General features: G+C 37.9%; 1 protein-coding gene across 2 annotated transcripts in view; it reads left to right on the top strand.

Moving 5' to 3' along the window:
* LOC149470057 (protein unc-13 homolog C-like) overlaps nt 1-17,922 on the top strand; it is a 434,551-nt gene that overhangs the window by 267,857 nt on the left and 148,772 nt on the right. Inside the window, exons 18-19 of one of the 2 annotated variants that reach the window (XM_089668050.1) lie at nt 16,133-16,210; nt 16,577-16,606. In XM_089668050.1, coding sequence (XP_089524176.1) covers nt 16,133-16,210; nt 16,577-16,606 — 108 coding nt within the window. The remainder of the gene's footprint in view (nt 1-16,132; nt 16,211-16,576; nt 16,607-17,922) is intronic. The other variant, XM_089668057.1, reaches the window with a different exon arrangement.

The following is a 17,922-nucleotide window of genomic DNA, read 5'->3' as shown; positions in this document are numbered from 1 at the left end:
GTCCTCAGACTCTGCCCCTACCTCTCCCTCCTCAAGAAGCCCATTAAAATCCAGGCTTCGTAGAGAGTCTGGAGAGGCTGGTGACACTATGTCAAATATGGAGATGAGTGATCACACCCAGAACCCCATGCACACCACAACTTACAGAGACCCCATAGCACAGTTTCCGACCACTGCCCAACTGATTTCTGAGGTGACCTTAAGGAAATGCTAATGTCTCTGCGATCATCCATACAATCTGACATGATCACATGTGTACAACAATGCAAAGCTAAAATAGATGAGCCGGGGACAGGGTACACCAAGTAGAATCTTGAATGAGTGAATACACATCTTCCATCAATGGTTTGGTGGACTCACATACTTCACAGCAAGAAACCATCTCCAAACTAAAAGTGGAAGATCTTTAAGACCACTCATGGCAGAACAATTTAAAAATCCGTGGGGTCCCTGTATACATTCAAGCACAACAACTCGCTCCTCGCAGCTTATTTACTTCTTCAATTAAACTAACCTCCCCATGTGCCTGAGGTACATGTCATCGTACCTATACCCCATGATTACTGGCAGTATCCACTGCCTGGTCCATTTTGGACTATGTTTCTTAAAGGCTCCATTTTCCTATTATGGACCTCAACAGTTATATATGTTCCTGTTTCACAGTTATGGACAACCTTTTTTTTTTTAGTGCTCTACATTCACAATTCTCTTTTCACTCACTTATGTTGGCTCATCAAGTGCATATTTGAAATCACTGCAGTCCACGGACCAATCACTCTGCCAATCTGCTCATCCTTCGTTTTGAGTGTCGAATCACCCATGCCGCATCAATATTTATCCTCTTGCATATATCCCTACTATACCAAGATAAAGTACCCAAACTCCACAACTGTGGTTCTCCAAATCATTTGGCCCCCCTATCATGGGACTTAAATTCCTTTCAGTAAAGGCCAGAGGCCTCAATCGCCCGACTAAGTGACAATCCATATGGCCAGAAGCAATGCAACACAAAGCTGACATTTTTTAGCAGTACAGGAAACCCACTTCCATAAAGATGTCTCTCCTACCTGCTCTCATAAGAACTTTCCTCCCATTTTTACGGCTTCCATACCAGCAAAAAAGAGAGGAGTTATGATTGCTATAAAAGATTCAGTCTCTATTGAACTTATGAACTCAATTATTGATCCTGAAGGATGGTATATTATTTTGACATGTTTTATTAATAACTTACTCTTTACTATAACAAATGTGTATGCTCCTAACTCGCACCAATCAAAATGTATCCGGAACATTTTCAAAAATATATCTCAGGTGCGAATCAGAAGCATATTAATATGCAGAGATTTTAACACTATTGATGGCAATTTGGATGCCTCCTCTATGGTTAGGAACTGCCCTCCCTCTACGCAACCTCCGTAATAGAGAGGATCTCTATAATGTTTGTAGATGCCAGCACGCTACTGAAAAATCTTTTACATACTACTCTCCAAGACATAACTCATACTCCCGTATCGACCTCTTCTTGGTGGACAAAATGTTGCTGCAGAGGATTTCCAATGCCTCAGTCCATGATATCACATGGTCAGGCCATACGCACTACAGATGGAGGAGGGAAATACCTGCGCAACAACACGCCTTTTAGATGAACGCTAAAATTTCCCATATCATCCATCCTTCCACGTCAGCTAAGCTCACAAACCCGAAAGCAATAACTGATGCTTTCGCGGACTATTACTATTCCCTATACAATCTGAAAGATGATGTAAGCACTTTACAACCTGCAAAAGAAGAGAGAGATAAATTCTTAGGCATGCTTAATTTACCCTCCCTTTCTTCATCTCACCTGGAAATACTAAATGCAAACATTACCCCAAAAGAAATTGACAGTATTATACTTTCCCTGCCAAATGGAAAAGCTCCAGGTCCAGATGGCCTTACAAATAATTACTACAAAATATTTAAACAGATCTTGTCCCCTCATCTGCTCTTAGAATTCCAGGAAGCAATCTCCTCAGGCTCATTCCCCACAGAAATGCTCAAAGCTTATATTGGAACTCTTCCCAAACCAGGTAAATCCTCGTACACACCATCCAACTTCTGGCCTACCTCACTATTCAATATGGACATACAAATCTATGCTAAGCTAATAGCCAAAAGACTTTTTAATATTATACCACATTTGCTAAAACTCAACCAATTGGGTTTCACAAATGCCGTCAAGCAGTTGACGCAACTTGCCGTCTCCTAAACATTATGCACTATGCAGAATCACATCGAGTGCCTTCTCTGCTTTTCTCTATTGACACGGAGAAGGCATTCCATTGTGGTTATATGTCTGTGTTCTCCAGAAATTTGGATTTCAGGGTCCGATCCAAATAGCTATACTGGCTCTATACACTCATCCTTCAGCCCAGGTTTTCACCTTGGGTCTCCTATCTAAAACTTTTAAAATTTCCAACGACAGCTGATAGGGATGTCTAATATCCCCATGTATATTTAACTTGATGATGGAACCGTTAGCTGAAGCCATTCGGACACACCCACACATCTCTTGATTTAAATTTCAACAAACCTCTCATGTTATTAACTTCTTTGTGGATGACGTCATACTCCTACTGGCCAAACCAACTATCTCCTTATGCTTCGCACATGAGGTTCTTACCCATTTCAGTACTTTGTCATATTATAAGGTCAACTTTGCTAAATTGTTAATCATAGATCTAGGCATATTGCTCATGCCCATTTGCATCTAATATCTTATCTCACGTATACATGAGCAAAGAACTCCATACCATATCTAGGCATTACCTTGACAGCTAAAACTTCACTATTAGCTGAAACTAACTTTACATTTCTCATCTTAGAGATTCATAAGGATATTTCCCGTATAACCTGTACAGAGATATCTTGGACAGGTAAAATAACATCCTTTAAAATGATGATCCTTTCAAAAATTTTATATATGTTCCGAACCCTCCCGATTCCATTAAAAGCGTCCCACATATCACAACTCACTAAGATTCTCAAACAATTCATCAGGCAAGGGAAAAGAGCAAGATGCTCCCACAAATATCTCATTCTGCATAGAAAAGTTGGAGGAATCGGTCTTCCAGACATAAAAGACTTAACCACTGGTTTTTGGCCCCTGCTGAATCTTGATAGGTCAAAATTGAGGCTACATGTGCACAAGTACCCAACCTAAATCTATTGTTACTAGCAAATGCATGGAAACCGCTTACCCTGACTCATTTGCCACCAACTACTCAGGCTTCAATTTCGGCATGGAGAATTCTACTCCTTCAGTCATCAATTGAACACCCAAATACCTAAATAAGGCTCCCTATAGAAATATTAGAAATATTATTTCCTTTCTTCTCTACTAAACAATGGATGGAGAAAGGATCAAATGGTTTGACGAAATAATGCAAGATACCCTCAAAACTTTTGACTCATTAACAAGTAAGTATAACCTATCTAAGCCATGCCAATTTATGTACACACGCATCACTTTCTTCCTTTCCAAATACTCACCACCTTCTATATATATAAACTCCCAGATTTGGACATACTTAACAGGCAAGTCTAAAAATGATAAAGGCGTCTCCCTACTGTATAATACACTCCAATGTAAACAGCAACTTATTATTTTCTGAGTGAGTTCCTAATGATTAATACAGTGGGATGCTATATAGTTGTACTTAGGTGCCATGGCCCATTGGTTAAGTGTAAATACTTTATTCTGTTCTGATTCTCATAGTAGCATTGGTGGGGATTTAATAACTAGGTGGTATAGAACACTGTCTCAATTAACAAATTTTTACCCCACCTCGTCCTCCTTGTGCTGGTGACAATGCGGAAACAACGGCACAATCTATCATATCTTTTGGAACTGTAAGAATCTGACCAGTTAGCAGATCCAGCACTAGCAATTCTACATCTGGGTATAGATAAGTACCCAACAGGTCACCATATTGTAGTCACTTACATACTAATAGCAACTAAATTAATAATCGCTACACACTGGAGAGATGAATGAACTCCTAACTCCTCAGAAGTTCTTGTACAAGTCAACCTTAATTATCAGTATGAAAGACTACTAGCCATTAGAACAACCTTTTCGTCATCTTTTGATAAAAAATTGGAAATGTTGGACTGAATGGTATAAGCAATAATTCTATAGAAGTAGTACACTATTTTATCTCTACCCCTGATCTTTTTGTACTTATGGGTGAACTCTATAAAGCAGGCTCTTAGTGGCACACTCAGATTTGAGTTAACATTAATATTTGTATTTGCACTTGTATTCATTTCTGCAACTTACTAATAACTGTATACTGGAAAACTGCTAAAAAGTAAATAAAAACAAATGCTGGACTGTCGTAATATATAACTCTGATAGAACGGACCAATATTGTGTAAATATCCTAAAGATATGATTAGTGTAAACATAATACTGAGAAGAAAACGGATTATTTTGAGACAAACACATCTCTCTATCTGCTCTCTCCAGATGTGTTCAAAAAGTCACAAGGGGATAGAAGAGGGAAACCAGTATATATGCATATATTTTCATGTCAACATTGATCAGAGAGATTGGCCTATAACGTTGCCGTAGAAGAAATGTATTTCCATTCTTTTCAGATAACTGTAATATGCACTAGTTTGAAATCTGGGAAGAAGGGAATGACCATGATAATAGATTTGGCAAGGTTTAAAAAGTGGGGGGACAGTTTGTACTTTTTGACAGCGTAGCCATCTGGGTCTGGTCTCTTTCCATTAGGAATATTCCATATTTTGTGTTGCCTTCAGGAGCTTTTCCTCAAGAATGTCTTTCTCCATTATTTTATTTTACTAGAGGGAATCCTTGCAATGCCAGAGTCCAACAAGTATTATGAGTTGTCTGCCTGTCTCTTGTCTGCAGTGCAGGACTCATTTGGGCAAAATATTGTATAATGACTGATAATAGAGGGAAAGGGATTTTGCTATGTCTTCTGAGGAAAAGAGTATTTCAATTTGGTTGTTTTTAATGCAGGGGATATGTCCTAAATAGTGCTGTCTTAGAGCAGTGGCTAGCAAGCCTTCAAGTTTGTTACCTACCACATAGTATTTTTGATCTAACCTATGGAGTGCTCATTTGGTTTCAGAATCTGGTATTTATTTCAGAGAGAGTCTAAGGTTAATAAACCTGAACAAATGGCTTTTGGCCAGGCTCTTTGTATGGGGTCTCCAGCCTAACAATGGATTTGAGTAAGATGTCTTTCTAAGCCCTAAGTTGGTTTAGTGTTTTGGCCTATTAGATTGCTTCTTATGCAGGTTTTGTCTGTTTCCCACAGAACAAGGGGGACTATATTCCATTTTCATTATCCCTTAAAATGAATTGTAAATCCAGTTGGGTTTAGAAAAAAACTTACCATTTCTTATGCTGATTGGAGCATGTTCAACTAGTATGATATTGTGAATTTCTGCTGCAGTGACCCGAAGCAGATGACAGTGGTCTTAAAATATCAGATCTACTCTGCAATAGGAGTTGTGTACTGTGGTTTTTGTATGTAATGTTTCTCACCGTAGAATGTTGAGTTCGCCATACATTCATGAGCTTTTTTATCCATGTCTTAAGAAGGGAGAAGTGAGGCACAGAAAAAAACAAGGATAAACAAGGTTGGGGAGACATAGTCACCAACATTTCAGAAGGACTTGCCCATTCATAGGTCTTCATAGATCTTCGATGAGTCTAGGATCTTGGTGAGCTCCATCAAGGATCTTCTCCCCAGTGTATTTCCTAATGCCAAGATGGTATGTGAGAGAAGTCAGTGAATCCAGATGTTCAGTCCACCCCCAGAGTTGTGGACTTTGGATATGTAGCCCAGACAAAAACTCTTGAATTCCTCCAGGTAGCATAGTACCATGGAACTGCTTTCCATGCATGAATAGAGATGGGATATTCCAAGTGGTAGGTGGCTCCTTAGTTGCACAGTAGGCCTAGTAGAGTTTTTAAAGCCATCCTGTGCCACGTATGAGTAGATGGTGATCAAGGTTCCATCAAAATCAATTTGCGGTATGCCTCTGGTCTTCCGAAGATTCAGTTCTTTAATTTCACAAAAAATGAAGGTTATAGGAGGTTATAACAAAGGTTTTTGGATGGCAGTATTCTGTGCACTCTTTCAAGTCAGAGTTCCATGGTGGCGGGTCTTTTCAGTGTTGTAGGCTCCAGAAACTTGTCCTTGCCCATGAAAGATATCCTTGTACTGATTAATAATGTCAGAGCTGTTAAAAGATGATTACGCATTCCGTTTGAGTTGAGTTAAGAGATGTTCTGAGATCCAGCACTATGTTAACTATAGGTTCTGATTTACTGAGCTACTGTATATGTGCATAGGATCATGCATCAATGCATTGTGGATAAGAAAATCTATGCTCATGAAATGAATCATTTGTTTTCTAATGTGCACAAATGTTCTCCCCCAGGCTATAGCATATGAACAAAATTTATTAGCAAGGGTCATTTGCTATAGGATGTACTATCTTGCATCCAACTGTACACCAGCTAAGCCATGAAATGCCTAAAATTAAAATTGGATTTTATCTCATTATTGTTGGGTCTATCTGAGCGCTGTTAGCATTTTAAATGTACATACCATATAGAAATAAGCCTGTATAAAATACACACCGCTATAGCTTCAGGTCAAATTCAGGTCAACTGCACCTGCAAACTAAATAATAATAATAAGTAATCGTGGAAGCATCTCAAATTTATGTCAAAAGCATGTGGCATTTGCCTGTCAAAGCCCATCAACAAAGGTGTCCATAAATATTTTGACACAAAATATGCATATATTTAGTGTTTTGGCAGGAATTACTTTTTAAATTTTTTTTTAATAAAATGTAATGGACTACATAATGCAGCGTAATTGAAAAATAAAAAAAAACATTCATGTATTTGTGACTGTTTAAAAAGCCCATACTGCATCATCTTTCTTTTTTTCCAGAACAGCTACAGGTAAATTGCTCCTCTTCAATATCTATAATGACAGCACTTTAGCCATAGCTTCTATTAGAAATACATTCTTTATTCTGTTTACAATAGGAAAGCCTGCAATCATGAGAGCATGGTTTTACTATGACAGCATCAGTGTAAAGTATTTTGCAGTAAAGGTGCTCTTAAGGACAGTGAAATTGCCAGCGTGCTGTCTCATGAAATGCATAGGGCTATGAGTAAGTGCACATTACAACACTTGTCACTTAACCTACCACAGGGATTCCTATTTGTTCATTAGTAAGTATGATTGATCATAGAGGTCCCCCAGATAGCTGATCTTTATTAATGCTCCAGAGGGAATTAAACTTGCCATATTGGCAGAGCACAATAAAACATGGGGATGACAGGTCATCGTGTACTGCTAATACCTAATGCAGGCTTTACCCATTCAAACCACTTGAAGTTAAGTCCACACTAAGGTTTCCTGCTTTCCTAATGCACATGTAGGAACTCATTAAAATGTACTACGTGTAAATGTATTCAGCAATTAGCCTTTCTAGCGTCACAGAATTGGACGTGTCTCATCGCATCTAGATCACATCATTGATAGGTAAAATCCCACATGTATGTTTAATCTAATTTAGCTATGATAGAAAAGCACAATATACAGATTAGCATAAATGAAAATATGTGATGTCAGACCTTTTTTATTATCACAAAATTAGACATCTGCTGCTCCTGGAACTTGTAGGGCTGTCAAAATGGTAACTGTGACAGACCAACCAGGATAGGGGCTTTTGCAGGGGACTGCAAGCTAGCCTCTTGCCTACTAACTATGGGCCCTGGCATTTGAGGGGCTCAATTCTTTGGGGGGTGTGCCTGGTAGACCTTTGGAGTAGTTTTACTTTGTAATTCAAGCCCATGTCTCCCCAAAATACACACACTCTGAGAAGTGGGCGCAAACCAGCATTGACTGCTTCAACCCCCCCTCCTAGATTCAGAGACTCAAAGCAGAAGATTATAATCAGCTAAAAACAACCTGATGCTGGGGTCTCCTGCTATTATGTGTAATCTGTTTAATAGGGTGTTATGTGTACCTGTGTTTGCCTATCCTGTCTAGGTATGGATTGTCTTCTCCCCATTGTGTGAATTCCCATTGTTAATTAAGTCACCTATTGTTAATGTCTGTTTGCTAATCCTCCAGAGGTGATTAGTCTTGTGTCAACTTTACATCATTAGCTAACCATAATGGGATGTTTTACCCAATGTGTAATATTTGTTTTTATTCATGTGGTGACTGCCCCTATTTTTAAAGTGTATAAAATCCTGTATTTCTGTTCAACAAAATTATTCCCTTTCATTTTTACCTCAACCTCTTGTCTGTGTATGATGCTTGGGGTAAAGGGCTAGTATTCGCTCTCGGTCTGCTGGAAGGGTTTGGTGGGCAGGAGGCACTGTTTGGCAGAGGCACCCAGGTGGTCCATCACCATAACCAATACGTGGAAGTGGAATGCTTTTAACATTTTACTTCTTTTTCCTTATGAAAACATGAAAGGAGAATTGGGGCCCAGAGTATAAGACACCTGCACATAAAATGTGAACTTATCCTATAATCTGTTTTTGAGTGTCAAACCCAATCCTTCTTCAAATTGACTTTTTGTCTATATTTGGGCTTTAAGTTGAGCCTAACTTGTCTTGGTGCCAAAATGTGCAACTAGAAAAATATGTTAAACATTAACCACTTCAATACCGTGCACTTTCACCCCCTTCTTGCCCAGGCCAATTTTCAGTTCCTGAGCCGGGCTGTGTGCGTTCATAGACAGACACACTGGGGCTCAGTCACCTTCTTAGGATTTTGCTGACTGCAACAGGAGCCAATGGACTTGTCTTTTTTCAACCTGCCTAACTATGTAACATTTGTATTTGGGATGTCTAATTGGTCCCAAGTTCTGCCCCTTCATCTACTAGTCAGAATGCTGTTGAATAGATTATGTCAAGAGACTGAAGTTAAGTCGAATTCAGTTAGTGGGAATGGTTAAATACAAAATATATATTTTTTTATTTTTTAATAAACATATATCTGCATCTGTTGGTGTTTTGTTCCTCTGTCTGGTGCTCAGCTTTTACAGTAAGTTATGTTTGCACAATTTAGATGATCAGTGGCCTCAATTAAATAAGCCCTTTCTTTAGTTTACATATTCTAGAGTGAGCAAAGTGATCTTATGTTGCAGCAGAATGACTATTTGCATTCTCTTTATGAACAATGCCTGACTTTAAAAGACTAAAATACAATTGTAGGGTCTTACATTAACAGTCATATACCATAGCCACCTACCTGGTAGAGCAATTCAATGTAAGTGCAGTTTAGAGTATTTGTATGTCATACCAGATTTCAAAGTGTTTAATTTACTGTTTGAAGTTAGCCATTGAAATATAACACACATGCTGGTTTATGTAAATTACATTGCCCTAATCTTGTAGCAATGTCAGGTGAATTTAACTGAAAGGACATTTCTGGTATACTTGGACATGAACATTTCAAGCAAGCGTGGACTTAAAACTTCAGTTTCCTTATACAAAACTTTCTTTTACTGTTATTCACAAACAGATGTTCAGACTACATTGTAGCCTAATTAATACTATCTACATTTACCTACACATAGACATTCCTGATTTCTTGCTGTTAATTGGGTCTCTGTAATTTTTTTAGTTTTAAGTTCTTTAAAGGGTGTAGAGGGCTGAAGGGATAATACACTGTCAGATTTGTGCCACTCTTTGTCCCTGTTGGAGGGAGATGGCTTCTATTTTGCTCTACTATAACAAAAACAAGTAACATTGGGGTCAATTCACTAAGAGATGAATACTGCATGAATTTTTGAGCTAAAATAACTCATGCGGTATATATTTCAAAAGTAGTCAATTCACTTAGAAACGTGTTATTTACCGAATGCATTAAATATATGTTTTGCAATAATTAGCATTTAAATTTTGCATTATTTTAGGTGTTTTTTCACAATTTTTTTTTGCAGGCTAACATTGCACCAGAATTCACACAACAATATTGTGAAACTATGAAAACATTGTAGTGTGCTTTCATTCCCAAAATGATCTCCCTCTGATGAAATGTTACAATTTATTTTCATTTCTGTGCTTAGAGGAGAACATTTTTACATTTTATGCATTGTATACTTTACACTTTCTGGCTAGTGCAGAGTTCCTCTAATTGTTATTTTGTACATTTCTAAAATACCGCCAGAAAACACCTGGTGATAAATAATGAATGTGTGTGTTTTTTAATGAATTGACTTTAATGATTTATGTAATTGTTTTTGTGGTATTTATCTCACTATTTTAACAAATGTGCAGTATTTACCTTACTTTTGATATTTTACTTTGATAAATTGACTTTTATTTTCTCATAAGATAACATTTATGCAAATGAGTCACGTGGCTATCTTATCACATGAGGTAACCTTTAGTGAATTGACCCCATTGACTTGGCTGTAGTTCCACTTCAAAACACTTTTTTTTCTTGTATTTATCTTGTTGTATGTCCTAGGTATAAGATCGCTACCATAAATTGTTCATAGCACTTCTCTTAAACTGACCATACATGGATTGAAAGTCAGCTGGTTCAGTAGGAATTTCAATCCATGTTTAGTCCTCTCTGTTCAACAGAAGTCAGATAAAGAAATCCATATTCTGTTACACATGAACAATTGAATTGCCATCCTACATAAATATACTCATGGATCAAATCTCTGTTTCTGGGGCGCCAAGGTTTTAAGAAATTATCCCCAGAGGAATACAAAATGAAACTCCTTTTATTAGTACAATAATCAGACAACCAGTTGCATACGTATACCAATTTCCCTTTAGTTTTCTCTTCTACTGTACTGGTGTGCACATTTTCTAATTCGTATTTACAAAATATACTCAGATATCTTAAATACTATCATAGGTTTGTAATATATCATTCCTAGATTTTACTCTGGGGAAACTCAGCCATGCGGTCTAATCACATAGCATTTTGAAACATGTCCGTGGATGTACCCATCTTTCTTTACAAATAATTTTTACACCTCTCCTCTGCTTTTTCATTTGCTCATTAAAATATAACAAACTTCACTTGTGTACCCAGGAAACTAATTTCCTAAATTAACATTATACAGTAGAATGGATTCATACTCACCTAGTTGTTTGTTGTCTCTTTAGTAAGCTGATTCTGACATACGCATTGAACCTTACAAAATTGCCATCCTAAAGTCAATTGACATTTTGAAAAAAGAGTCATAGGGGTGCAGATGAGGACCGGCAGATAAAGAATATACTCACACTGAATAAATTAGTTCTATCATTTACAACCTGCCCTCCTCAACTGAGTAATCAATTAGTAATTCTGCCCAGATCAGGGGCATAAAACACATAGGCCTGAAAACACAATATCCTTTGTGTTTCCTCCCCACTGCAAAACATTACATAACATATTTGATGCATTAAAATTGAGATACCTACTCCATCAGAACCATTCTGTGCAAATTGGTGCAGGTCACAAAACATCAATCAGATCCGATATGACAGCTGTCTTATTTTTAATTTATCTGCAAAGAAACATGGCAAGATGAAAAGTCAGGACAACTTTTCAGAATTTCACTATCCAAGCCAAGACCACAAGGGTGGGAAAATTGCAATCTCCTTTAAATCCAAACTGAACCCTAGACCCTTCTCCATTGCCCCAACTCACTAATTTGAATATGTAAATGCACAACTAGATAAATCAGCTTTAAAATGTTTATTATATTTCAACCAACAAGTAATGGAAAAGCCTTTCTTCAGAAAATAAAAAGCATTATGACTGCACTGGCCATAGACCACACCAGACTGCTCTTCTTGGCAGACTTCAGTGTCTGGATTGATGAGAAGTAATCTCAGTTTGTAAAAGAACTCTTTATTACTATGACAGCATTGGGATTTACTCAAGAACTATCGTCTGTCACTCACAAAAAAGGTCATACACCTGACCTTGTTTTCCACTTGAGACTCAAAATAACGAATCAAGCTAAAAACTCCATACTGCTCTTCCATTTAACACAAACCACAAAGAGGTTCTTGTGAAATATAGCCCATGAAGGCTGTTGTTTTTACATAGCTTAAGCTCTGACCCGTGTCTTGAGGAAATCCTGGGTACCCTAAAGCTGGACTCAGACCTGGTCTATTTTAAGGTAGAACTATAGGCAAATTTTCTGTCCATTTTGGAGAGAGTGAGGGAGGGTCATAATCCCTGTCAGTTTTGTATGCCATACGTGCCCCATTGGGGAGAACTTCCTCAATTCCTGACCCATAGCCAAAACAGGAAGTGGGGTAAAATCCCAGCACATAAAGGGAAACTCATGCCCCCCCAGGTCACCAGAACCAGTGTCCCCATTGGAAGATTTCCCCCCCTATTACTGTCCTGGAAACAACGCAAAAATCAGGATTTTATTTTACTTTCATTATAATAGTAACCAGGACAAACAGGGTGAATCTTCCTAACAGGGCAAAGGTAGCTATAAAAACCTGACAGGTATTCTAATCCATCTACACTATGTACACAACAAAAACAAAAAAAAGTTTTGCCTTTAATTATACTTTGGTATAATTTTTGCTCTGCTTTCTACTTCATTGCTTCTCATAGTCTGGTATGACAAAACTGTGAGGCAAATGAAAGTGGCATGAACTTTAAATGCAGTAGAAAAGAACAGAAACTGAAGCCAAAAACATCACTTAATACATTTCTTAATGATTATAAGATCATTATTGCAAAAAAAAAAGACTATTCCACAAAATTTACAAAAGCAAGTAACAGATTTGATCAACTTTTCCGCACTGTTAAAAATATTTTACATCCCAGGATGCCTGAAGCCAAGTCTAAACCTCTTGCTGGAAAAATGTGAGGAGTGTGTTCATTAATTCGGAAATAAATCTCTTCAATCAGAGATGGAATTAAGCCTGAAAATTAGCCTGAATAAACTATACTAATCATCAAAGTGCTCTGTCCAACTATATGTGACCTTGACTCGGGTCTACCTGGCCCACTATCAGCATGTATTAATTATAGTAATCTAGCAGCCCAAAAACTATATAGGAATCTTCCTACACCAGCTTCGAAGTTTTACTAAACCCAGGACCCTGCATTCACTATATCTGGTCTCCCACTGTACAATGAACATGGAAATGCAATTATTTTAGTAAATATAAACTGCTAAATACCTTTTCTCATCAGCAGCTATAGCAGTCTTGTAACTGAACACTGGTTGAAGCTTGTAGGATGAGTTTTCATTCTCCTTTCACTGCACTATGAGATTGTATAACCCCTGACCCCATCTGGACAGCACCAATTGGCCCTGTGCTGATCACATGTAAGAAAAAGAAAAAAACTCTCTAGCAGTACACACTAAACTGAGCATGTGCAGAATTTTCCCAAGGCTGTGACCCATCAGGAGATGAAATGGGAAACATGGAAGAAGGGGAGGATCAGAGAACACAGGATCAAACATCCATTTTACACAATGCAGATGATTAACCCCTTAAGTTCTACTGTGAGTATAACAAGCTTGCTTTACTGCATACACAGACTGATTTTACTGTTGTGAGTTTAGCAACACTTTAAGGAAGCCATTATCAGGCCATTGCTAAAAAAAAAAATCTTTCCTTGGATCCCACGATCTTGACCAACTACAGACTAGTGTCAAACCTTTTCCATTTTTAGGAAAGGTTATTGAAAAGGCAACCAATAGCATGCTGAAAGCCTGACAGTCAAATTACAAAATCTTTGTCAAATCTCAATCTGCTTTCAGGAAAAACACAGTACAGGAACAGCACTGGTTCAACTATTGAATGACCCTATTAATGGCTAGAGGCCAAGGAGAATGCTCCATGTTTATCCACCTTAATCTATCTGCTGTATTTGTTGCATCATTAAATCGCCTAAAGCTGCTCTGTGGTCTAGAAACAGTGTTCAGCTTGTTCAAATCCTTCTTGCCACAGAGATCACAAAGGGTTACATCATGACACCACTCTTCCTCTTCACTTCCATTAAATTACAGGATTCCACAGGGCTCAATTCTGTAATCAATGCTATTTGCTGTATACATGATTATACTGGGAAAGAACATCCAATACCATGGCCTTAGCTACCATTGCCATGCAGAGGATACACAACTCAACCTTTCCCCAAACCAGACACAGGTGATCCTGTGACCAAGATGATGTACAAGAGTGGATGACCTGTAACTGGCTTAAGCTGAACCAGGGGCGGACTGACCATTTGGAAACTCGGGCACTGCCCGAGGGCCCGGGGTCAGCAGGGGGCTCCATGAGATGCCCCTGGTACCTTTTTCATAGGCTTTTTTGAGTTTGGGCAAGGACACAGGGGCTCCATGATCCCCTATGGCCCTGGGGCCCCATGAGTTGTCAGTCTGCCCCTGAGCTGAACCCAGACAAGACAAAAGTACTTTTAATTGGAGGGCAGAGACTAACATTAAAGTGGCCACATACGTGTCAAGATGGTTTAAACCTTGGGAATACAAATCTTATGTTCTCAGACCATGTACACAGCCTGGGTGTGATCCTAGATGCTGACCTAACAATTATGCAAAAGCTATCAACTATCCTCCCACTATCTCAGAAATATTCAATGACTTAAACATCTGATTCCAGCAGAGGATATACCAAAATGAATCCCTACTTTTGTATCATCTAGACTAGATTACTGCAACTCCATCTATTTCAGACTTCATGAGAAAGAACCACATATATGGCATCTGATACAGATTGCAGCAGCCAGGCTAATCACCAACCCTGCCACTGTCACATGCCCCCAATTCTTTCCTTCCTAAAATGACTTTAAGTCAAATGGAGCATGTCATTTAAAATTGGCCTGGTTTTGCAAGGGAAGGCAATTCTAAACCACACACTGCAGATCTCTGATTTTCCTTGAACTTTTACTTTGAGAGTCAGCTCTTGTTCATGATATTATAAAATGCATTTTATGTACAACATTAATATTAATTACTATACTGTTATGCTTAACTCCAGCCAACATTTTAGTGGGGGAGAACGTGGAGTCCAGAGTTAGGTTTTACTTTTACTGTCTGTGATTCCAATGGGGAGATTTACCTTCATTTCTTGTCCCAATGACAAAATAAATGGAGGAAGAGGTCGTCATCGTGTCACCATGTCAAGCCATAGAAAGCAATAAAAAAAAAAAGTCAGAACTACTAACCTTTCCTTACCTTGCTGAAATGTGTTTCTGTTTTTATCTGTATGCCCTTTGGAGAAATATTGTCAATAGGGTCAGAGATACCATAGATAGCAAAATCTGACAAAGGTTCTAATCCCTTCCCAGCTCAATCCAAAACAAATAAATGTTTTGTCTGGAGTTGGGCTTTAATGACAATGCTCTGTATTTCAGTGTGTAACATTCAAGACTAGATGAAAGTAACATTAAACATATAAAAAAACATATGTCTTTGAAATTACACTCTTAAATTCTCACATGAGCAAGAGCGTAAAACAACCCATTCAGCTTATCTTTGTTTAATATGATCACATGACCTCAATATCATCTGTATAAGGAGGGGGGGGGGTAGAATGTCAGCAGGAGGCAGAGAAACAGCAATACACTGATCTTCATAGTGAAGAGCTGTTCAGGGAGTGTGTCAGCAGAAGTCTGACATCTGGATTACAGGTAGGCTGTGCTCCCAAGTAGAGTGCAAAGAAGAAAACTGACCTCGCTGGGATGGATGGATGTGTTTCCATGCCCAGCATGGTCAGTTTAAAATAGCAGGAGGGACTGGCAGGATCACCAGGTATTTCACATAAAGGAAGCAACTCAAAGAGAACAAGAGACATTTCATACAAGTACATGGTACCACAAACACATATTAGAAATATGAAATGTTGGTGTAACACACACTTTAAACTTAGGCACAAGCCCAAGTCTAAAAGCAATCACCAATTCTCATAGTAAACACACACAATGATGCTTTCACATGAATGGCCATGGTATCTCATGCAACTGCAGCTATCCACACCACAAACAAAAAACAAAATGCTGATAAAATGTTTATACAGAAGCAAAGCTCATTTTCTTCATTTTCATTATATCATTTTCAGCCCTGTATACTGATGAACAACATTCAACAGCTAAGAGTCCAACTGGAAAAGATGTTTGAAAATATGGGTGGGAAGGAGGTAAGAACCTTGATATATATTGCATGTGTTTTATTAGGATATATTTAAAGATCATTAGCAATATGCCTACTTAATTCATTTACATTAGTATATAATCTTAGAAAACAGTAGTATTAAACCTTATCACAATAATTTAATAAAAAAAATAACGTACTAAATTCATAGTTTCCTGTGCACTGAATGCTAATGATCTGTAAAGTTAAAAAAAAAAATCTATGTTTTGTGTTGTGATCACCAGTCCATCATCTTCAGCTATTACTGCATATAACATTTCTGTATCTGTGTTGATGGTATTGTGTTTTGTGCTCTGTCTGTAATGTGTCATGTCTTTGTCCAATGCTTTTTAACCTGCAATCGACTGAGCAGAAGAAAGAAGGAGCAATAGCTTTTTACAAGGTTTGTGAAAGCTAGCATGCATTGGTAGTTCAAACCATATGTTACAGGCTGTATCATGGTGCCAGCCTGACAGGCTATTGTGACTGTGCCAGCCTAAGAGAGGAACACAAATGTCGTATTGAGAATTCATTGGGAGATGAAATAAACATTTTACATCGTGACATCTGCTATAACAATTGCTTAGTAATAAAAACAAGACACATGGAGAATCCTAGTTTGACCTATGGGTGCTGATGTCTTTTTTCTATAAAAAATAATGTTCTGTGTCTTTTGCCCATTTTATACATAGGCAATAAATTGATGCAGTGCAATAATGATAAATTACAACATCTATGTAGCTGTTCCTCCACAGCCAGATTGTAAAAAAAAAAAAAACAACATGCTATTCAATGAAAAGCAACAAGTATCATATTTTCTCTATCGGTGACACAAGACTCCATTCCTGGACTTTAAAGGGTAACTAAACCCTCCTATCCTTTAAAGCCTAGGAAGCTGCCATCTTAGCCTCTGTTTGATCTGCAGTTGCCATGTGATCAGCTATGGCAGCAGCCATTTGATGGCTGGATAGTTCAGTAGGTGTTGACATAAGTACACTAGTAACAGTTATCATTCATAACATGCCCTGAATTTAACTGTTGTGGAAAATGGGTAAATGAGTGGATTTAGTTGCACTTTAAAGTGAGACTCCAGTTTTTTCAGGTCAACTATATACATTGCAAAGACTGTATCACAATTTCAAGATGATTGTTACTGTTCTCATTTTGTAGAAATTGTGATATTTCTCTGGGGGTTTTAATTGGGAGATCATCCCTTTATTATGAGCAATATATTATATTATATTGTAATCATTTTTCCTAAACCTCCCTTATAACACACTATTTAAGTACCACACCAAACATAAACTCCCAGAGCAGTCAACCTACAGATATGAATGAAGATTTTATAATCTCATCTTCATTCATGTAAGGCCATATGTAATTGGAGCTGCAGCAGACTGCTGGGAGGTGTAGTGAGCTAATTGCAGGTTGTAGTCATATCTGGAAAAAAAGGAATTTTAATTTTTCTGTAAAATGCAGGAAATTATAGCTAGCTGTAGTTTGACCTAGTAAGATAATTCAAACAAGATCACAGTGCAAAAATGTCTTGTTAGCACTTACTATACATGTGTCAATGAAAGACTTAAGTAAAGTGGAGTTTTACTGTAAAACTGAATTTCAGGTATGGTTAGTATTGCATGGTTACATTGGTCCAGCTCAAACTAACATAAGTACTGCATACTTGCATAGTATTGCATATCTGCAATATACTTGTGGGAT

Source organism: Staurois parvus, unplaced genomic scaffold (assembly GCF_062004578.1).
Source record: "Staurois parvus isolate SC_StPar_1 unplaced genomic scaffold, SC_StPar_1.0 ptg000054l, whole genome shotgun sequence".
NCBI classification, from domain to species: domain Eukaryota; kingdom Metazoa; phylum Chordata; class Amphibia; order Anura; family Ranidae; genus Staurois; species Staurois parvus.
This window is presented reverse-complemented; position numbering and strand designations above follow the sequence as displayed.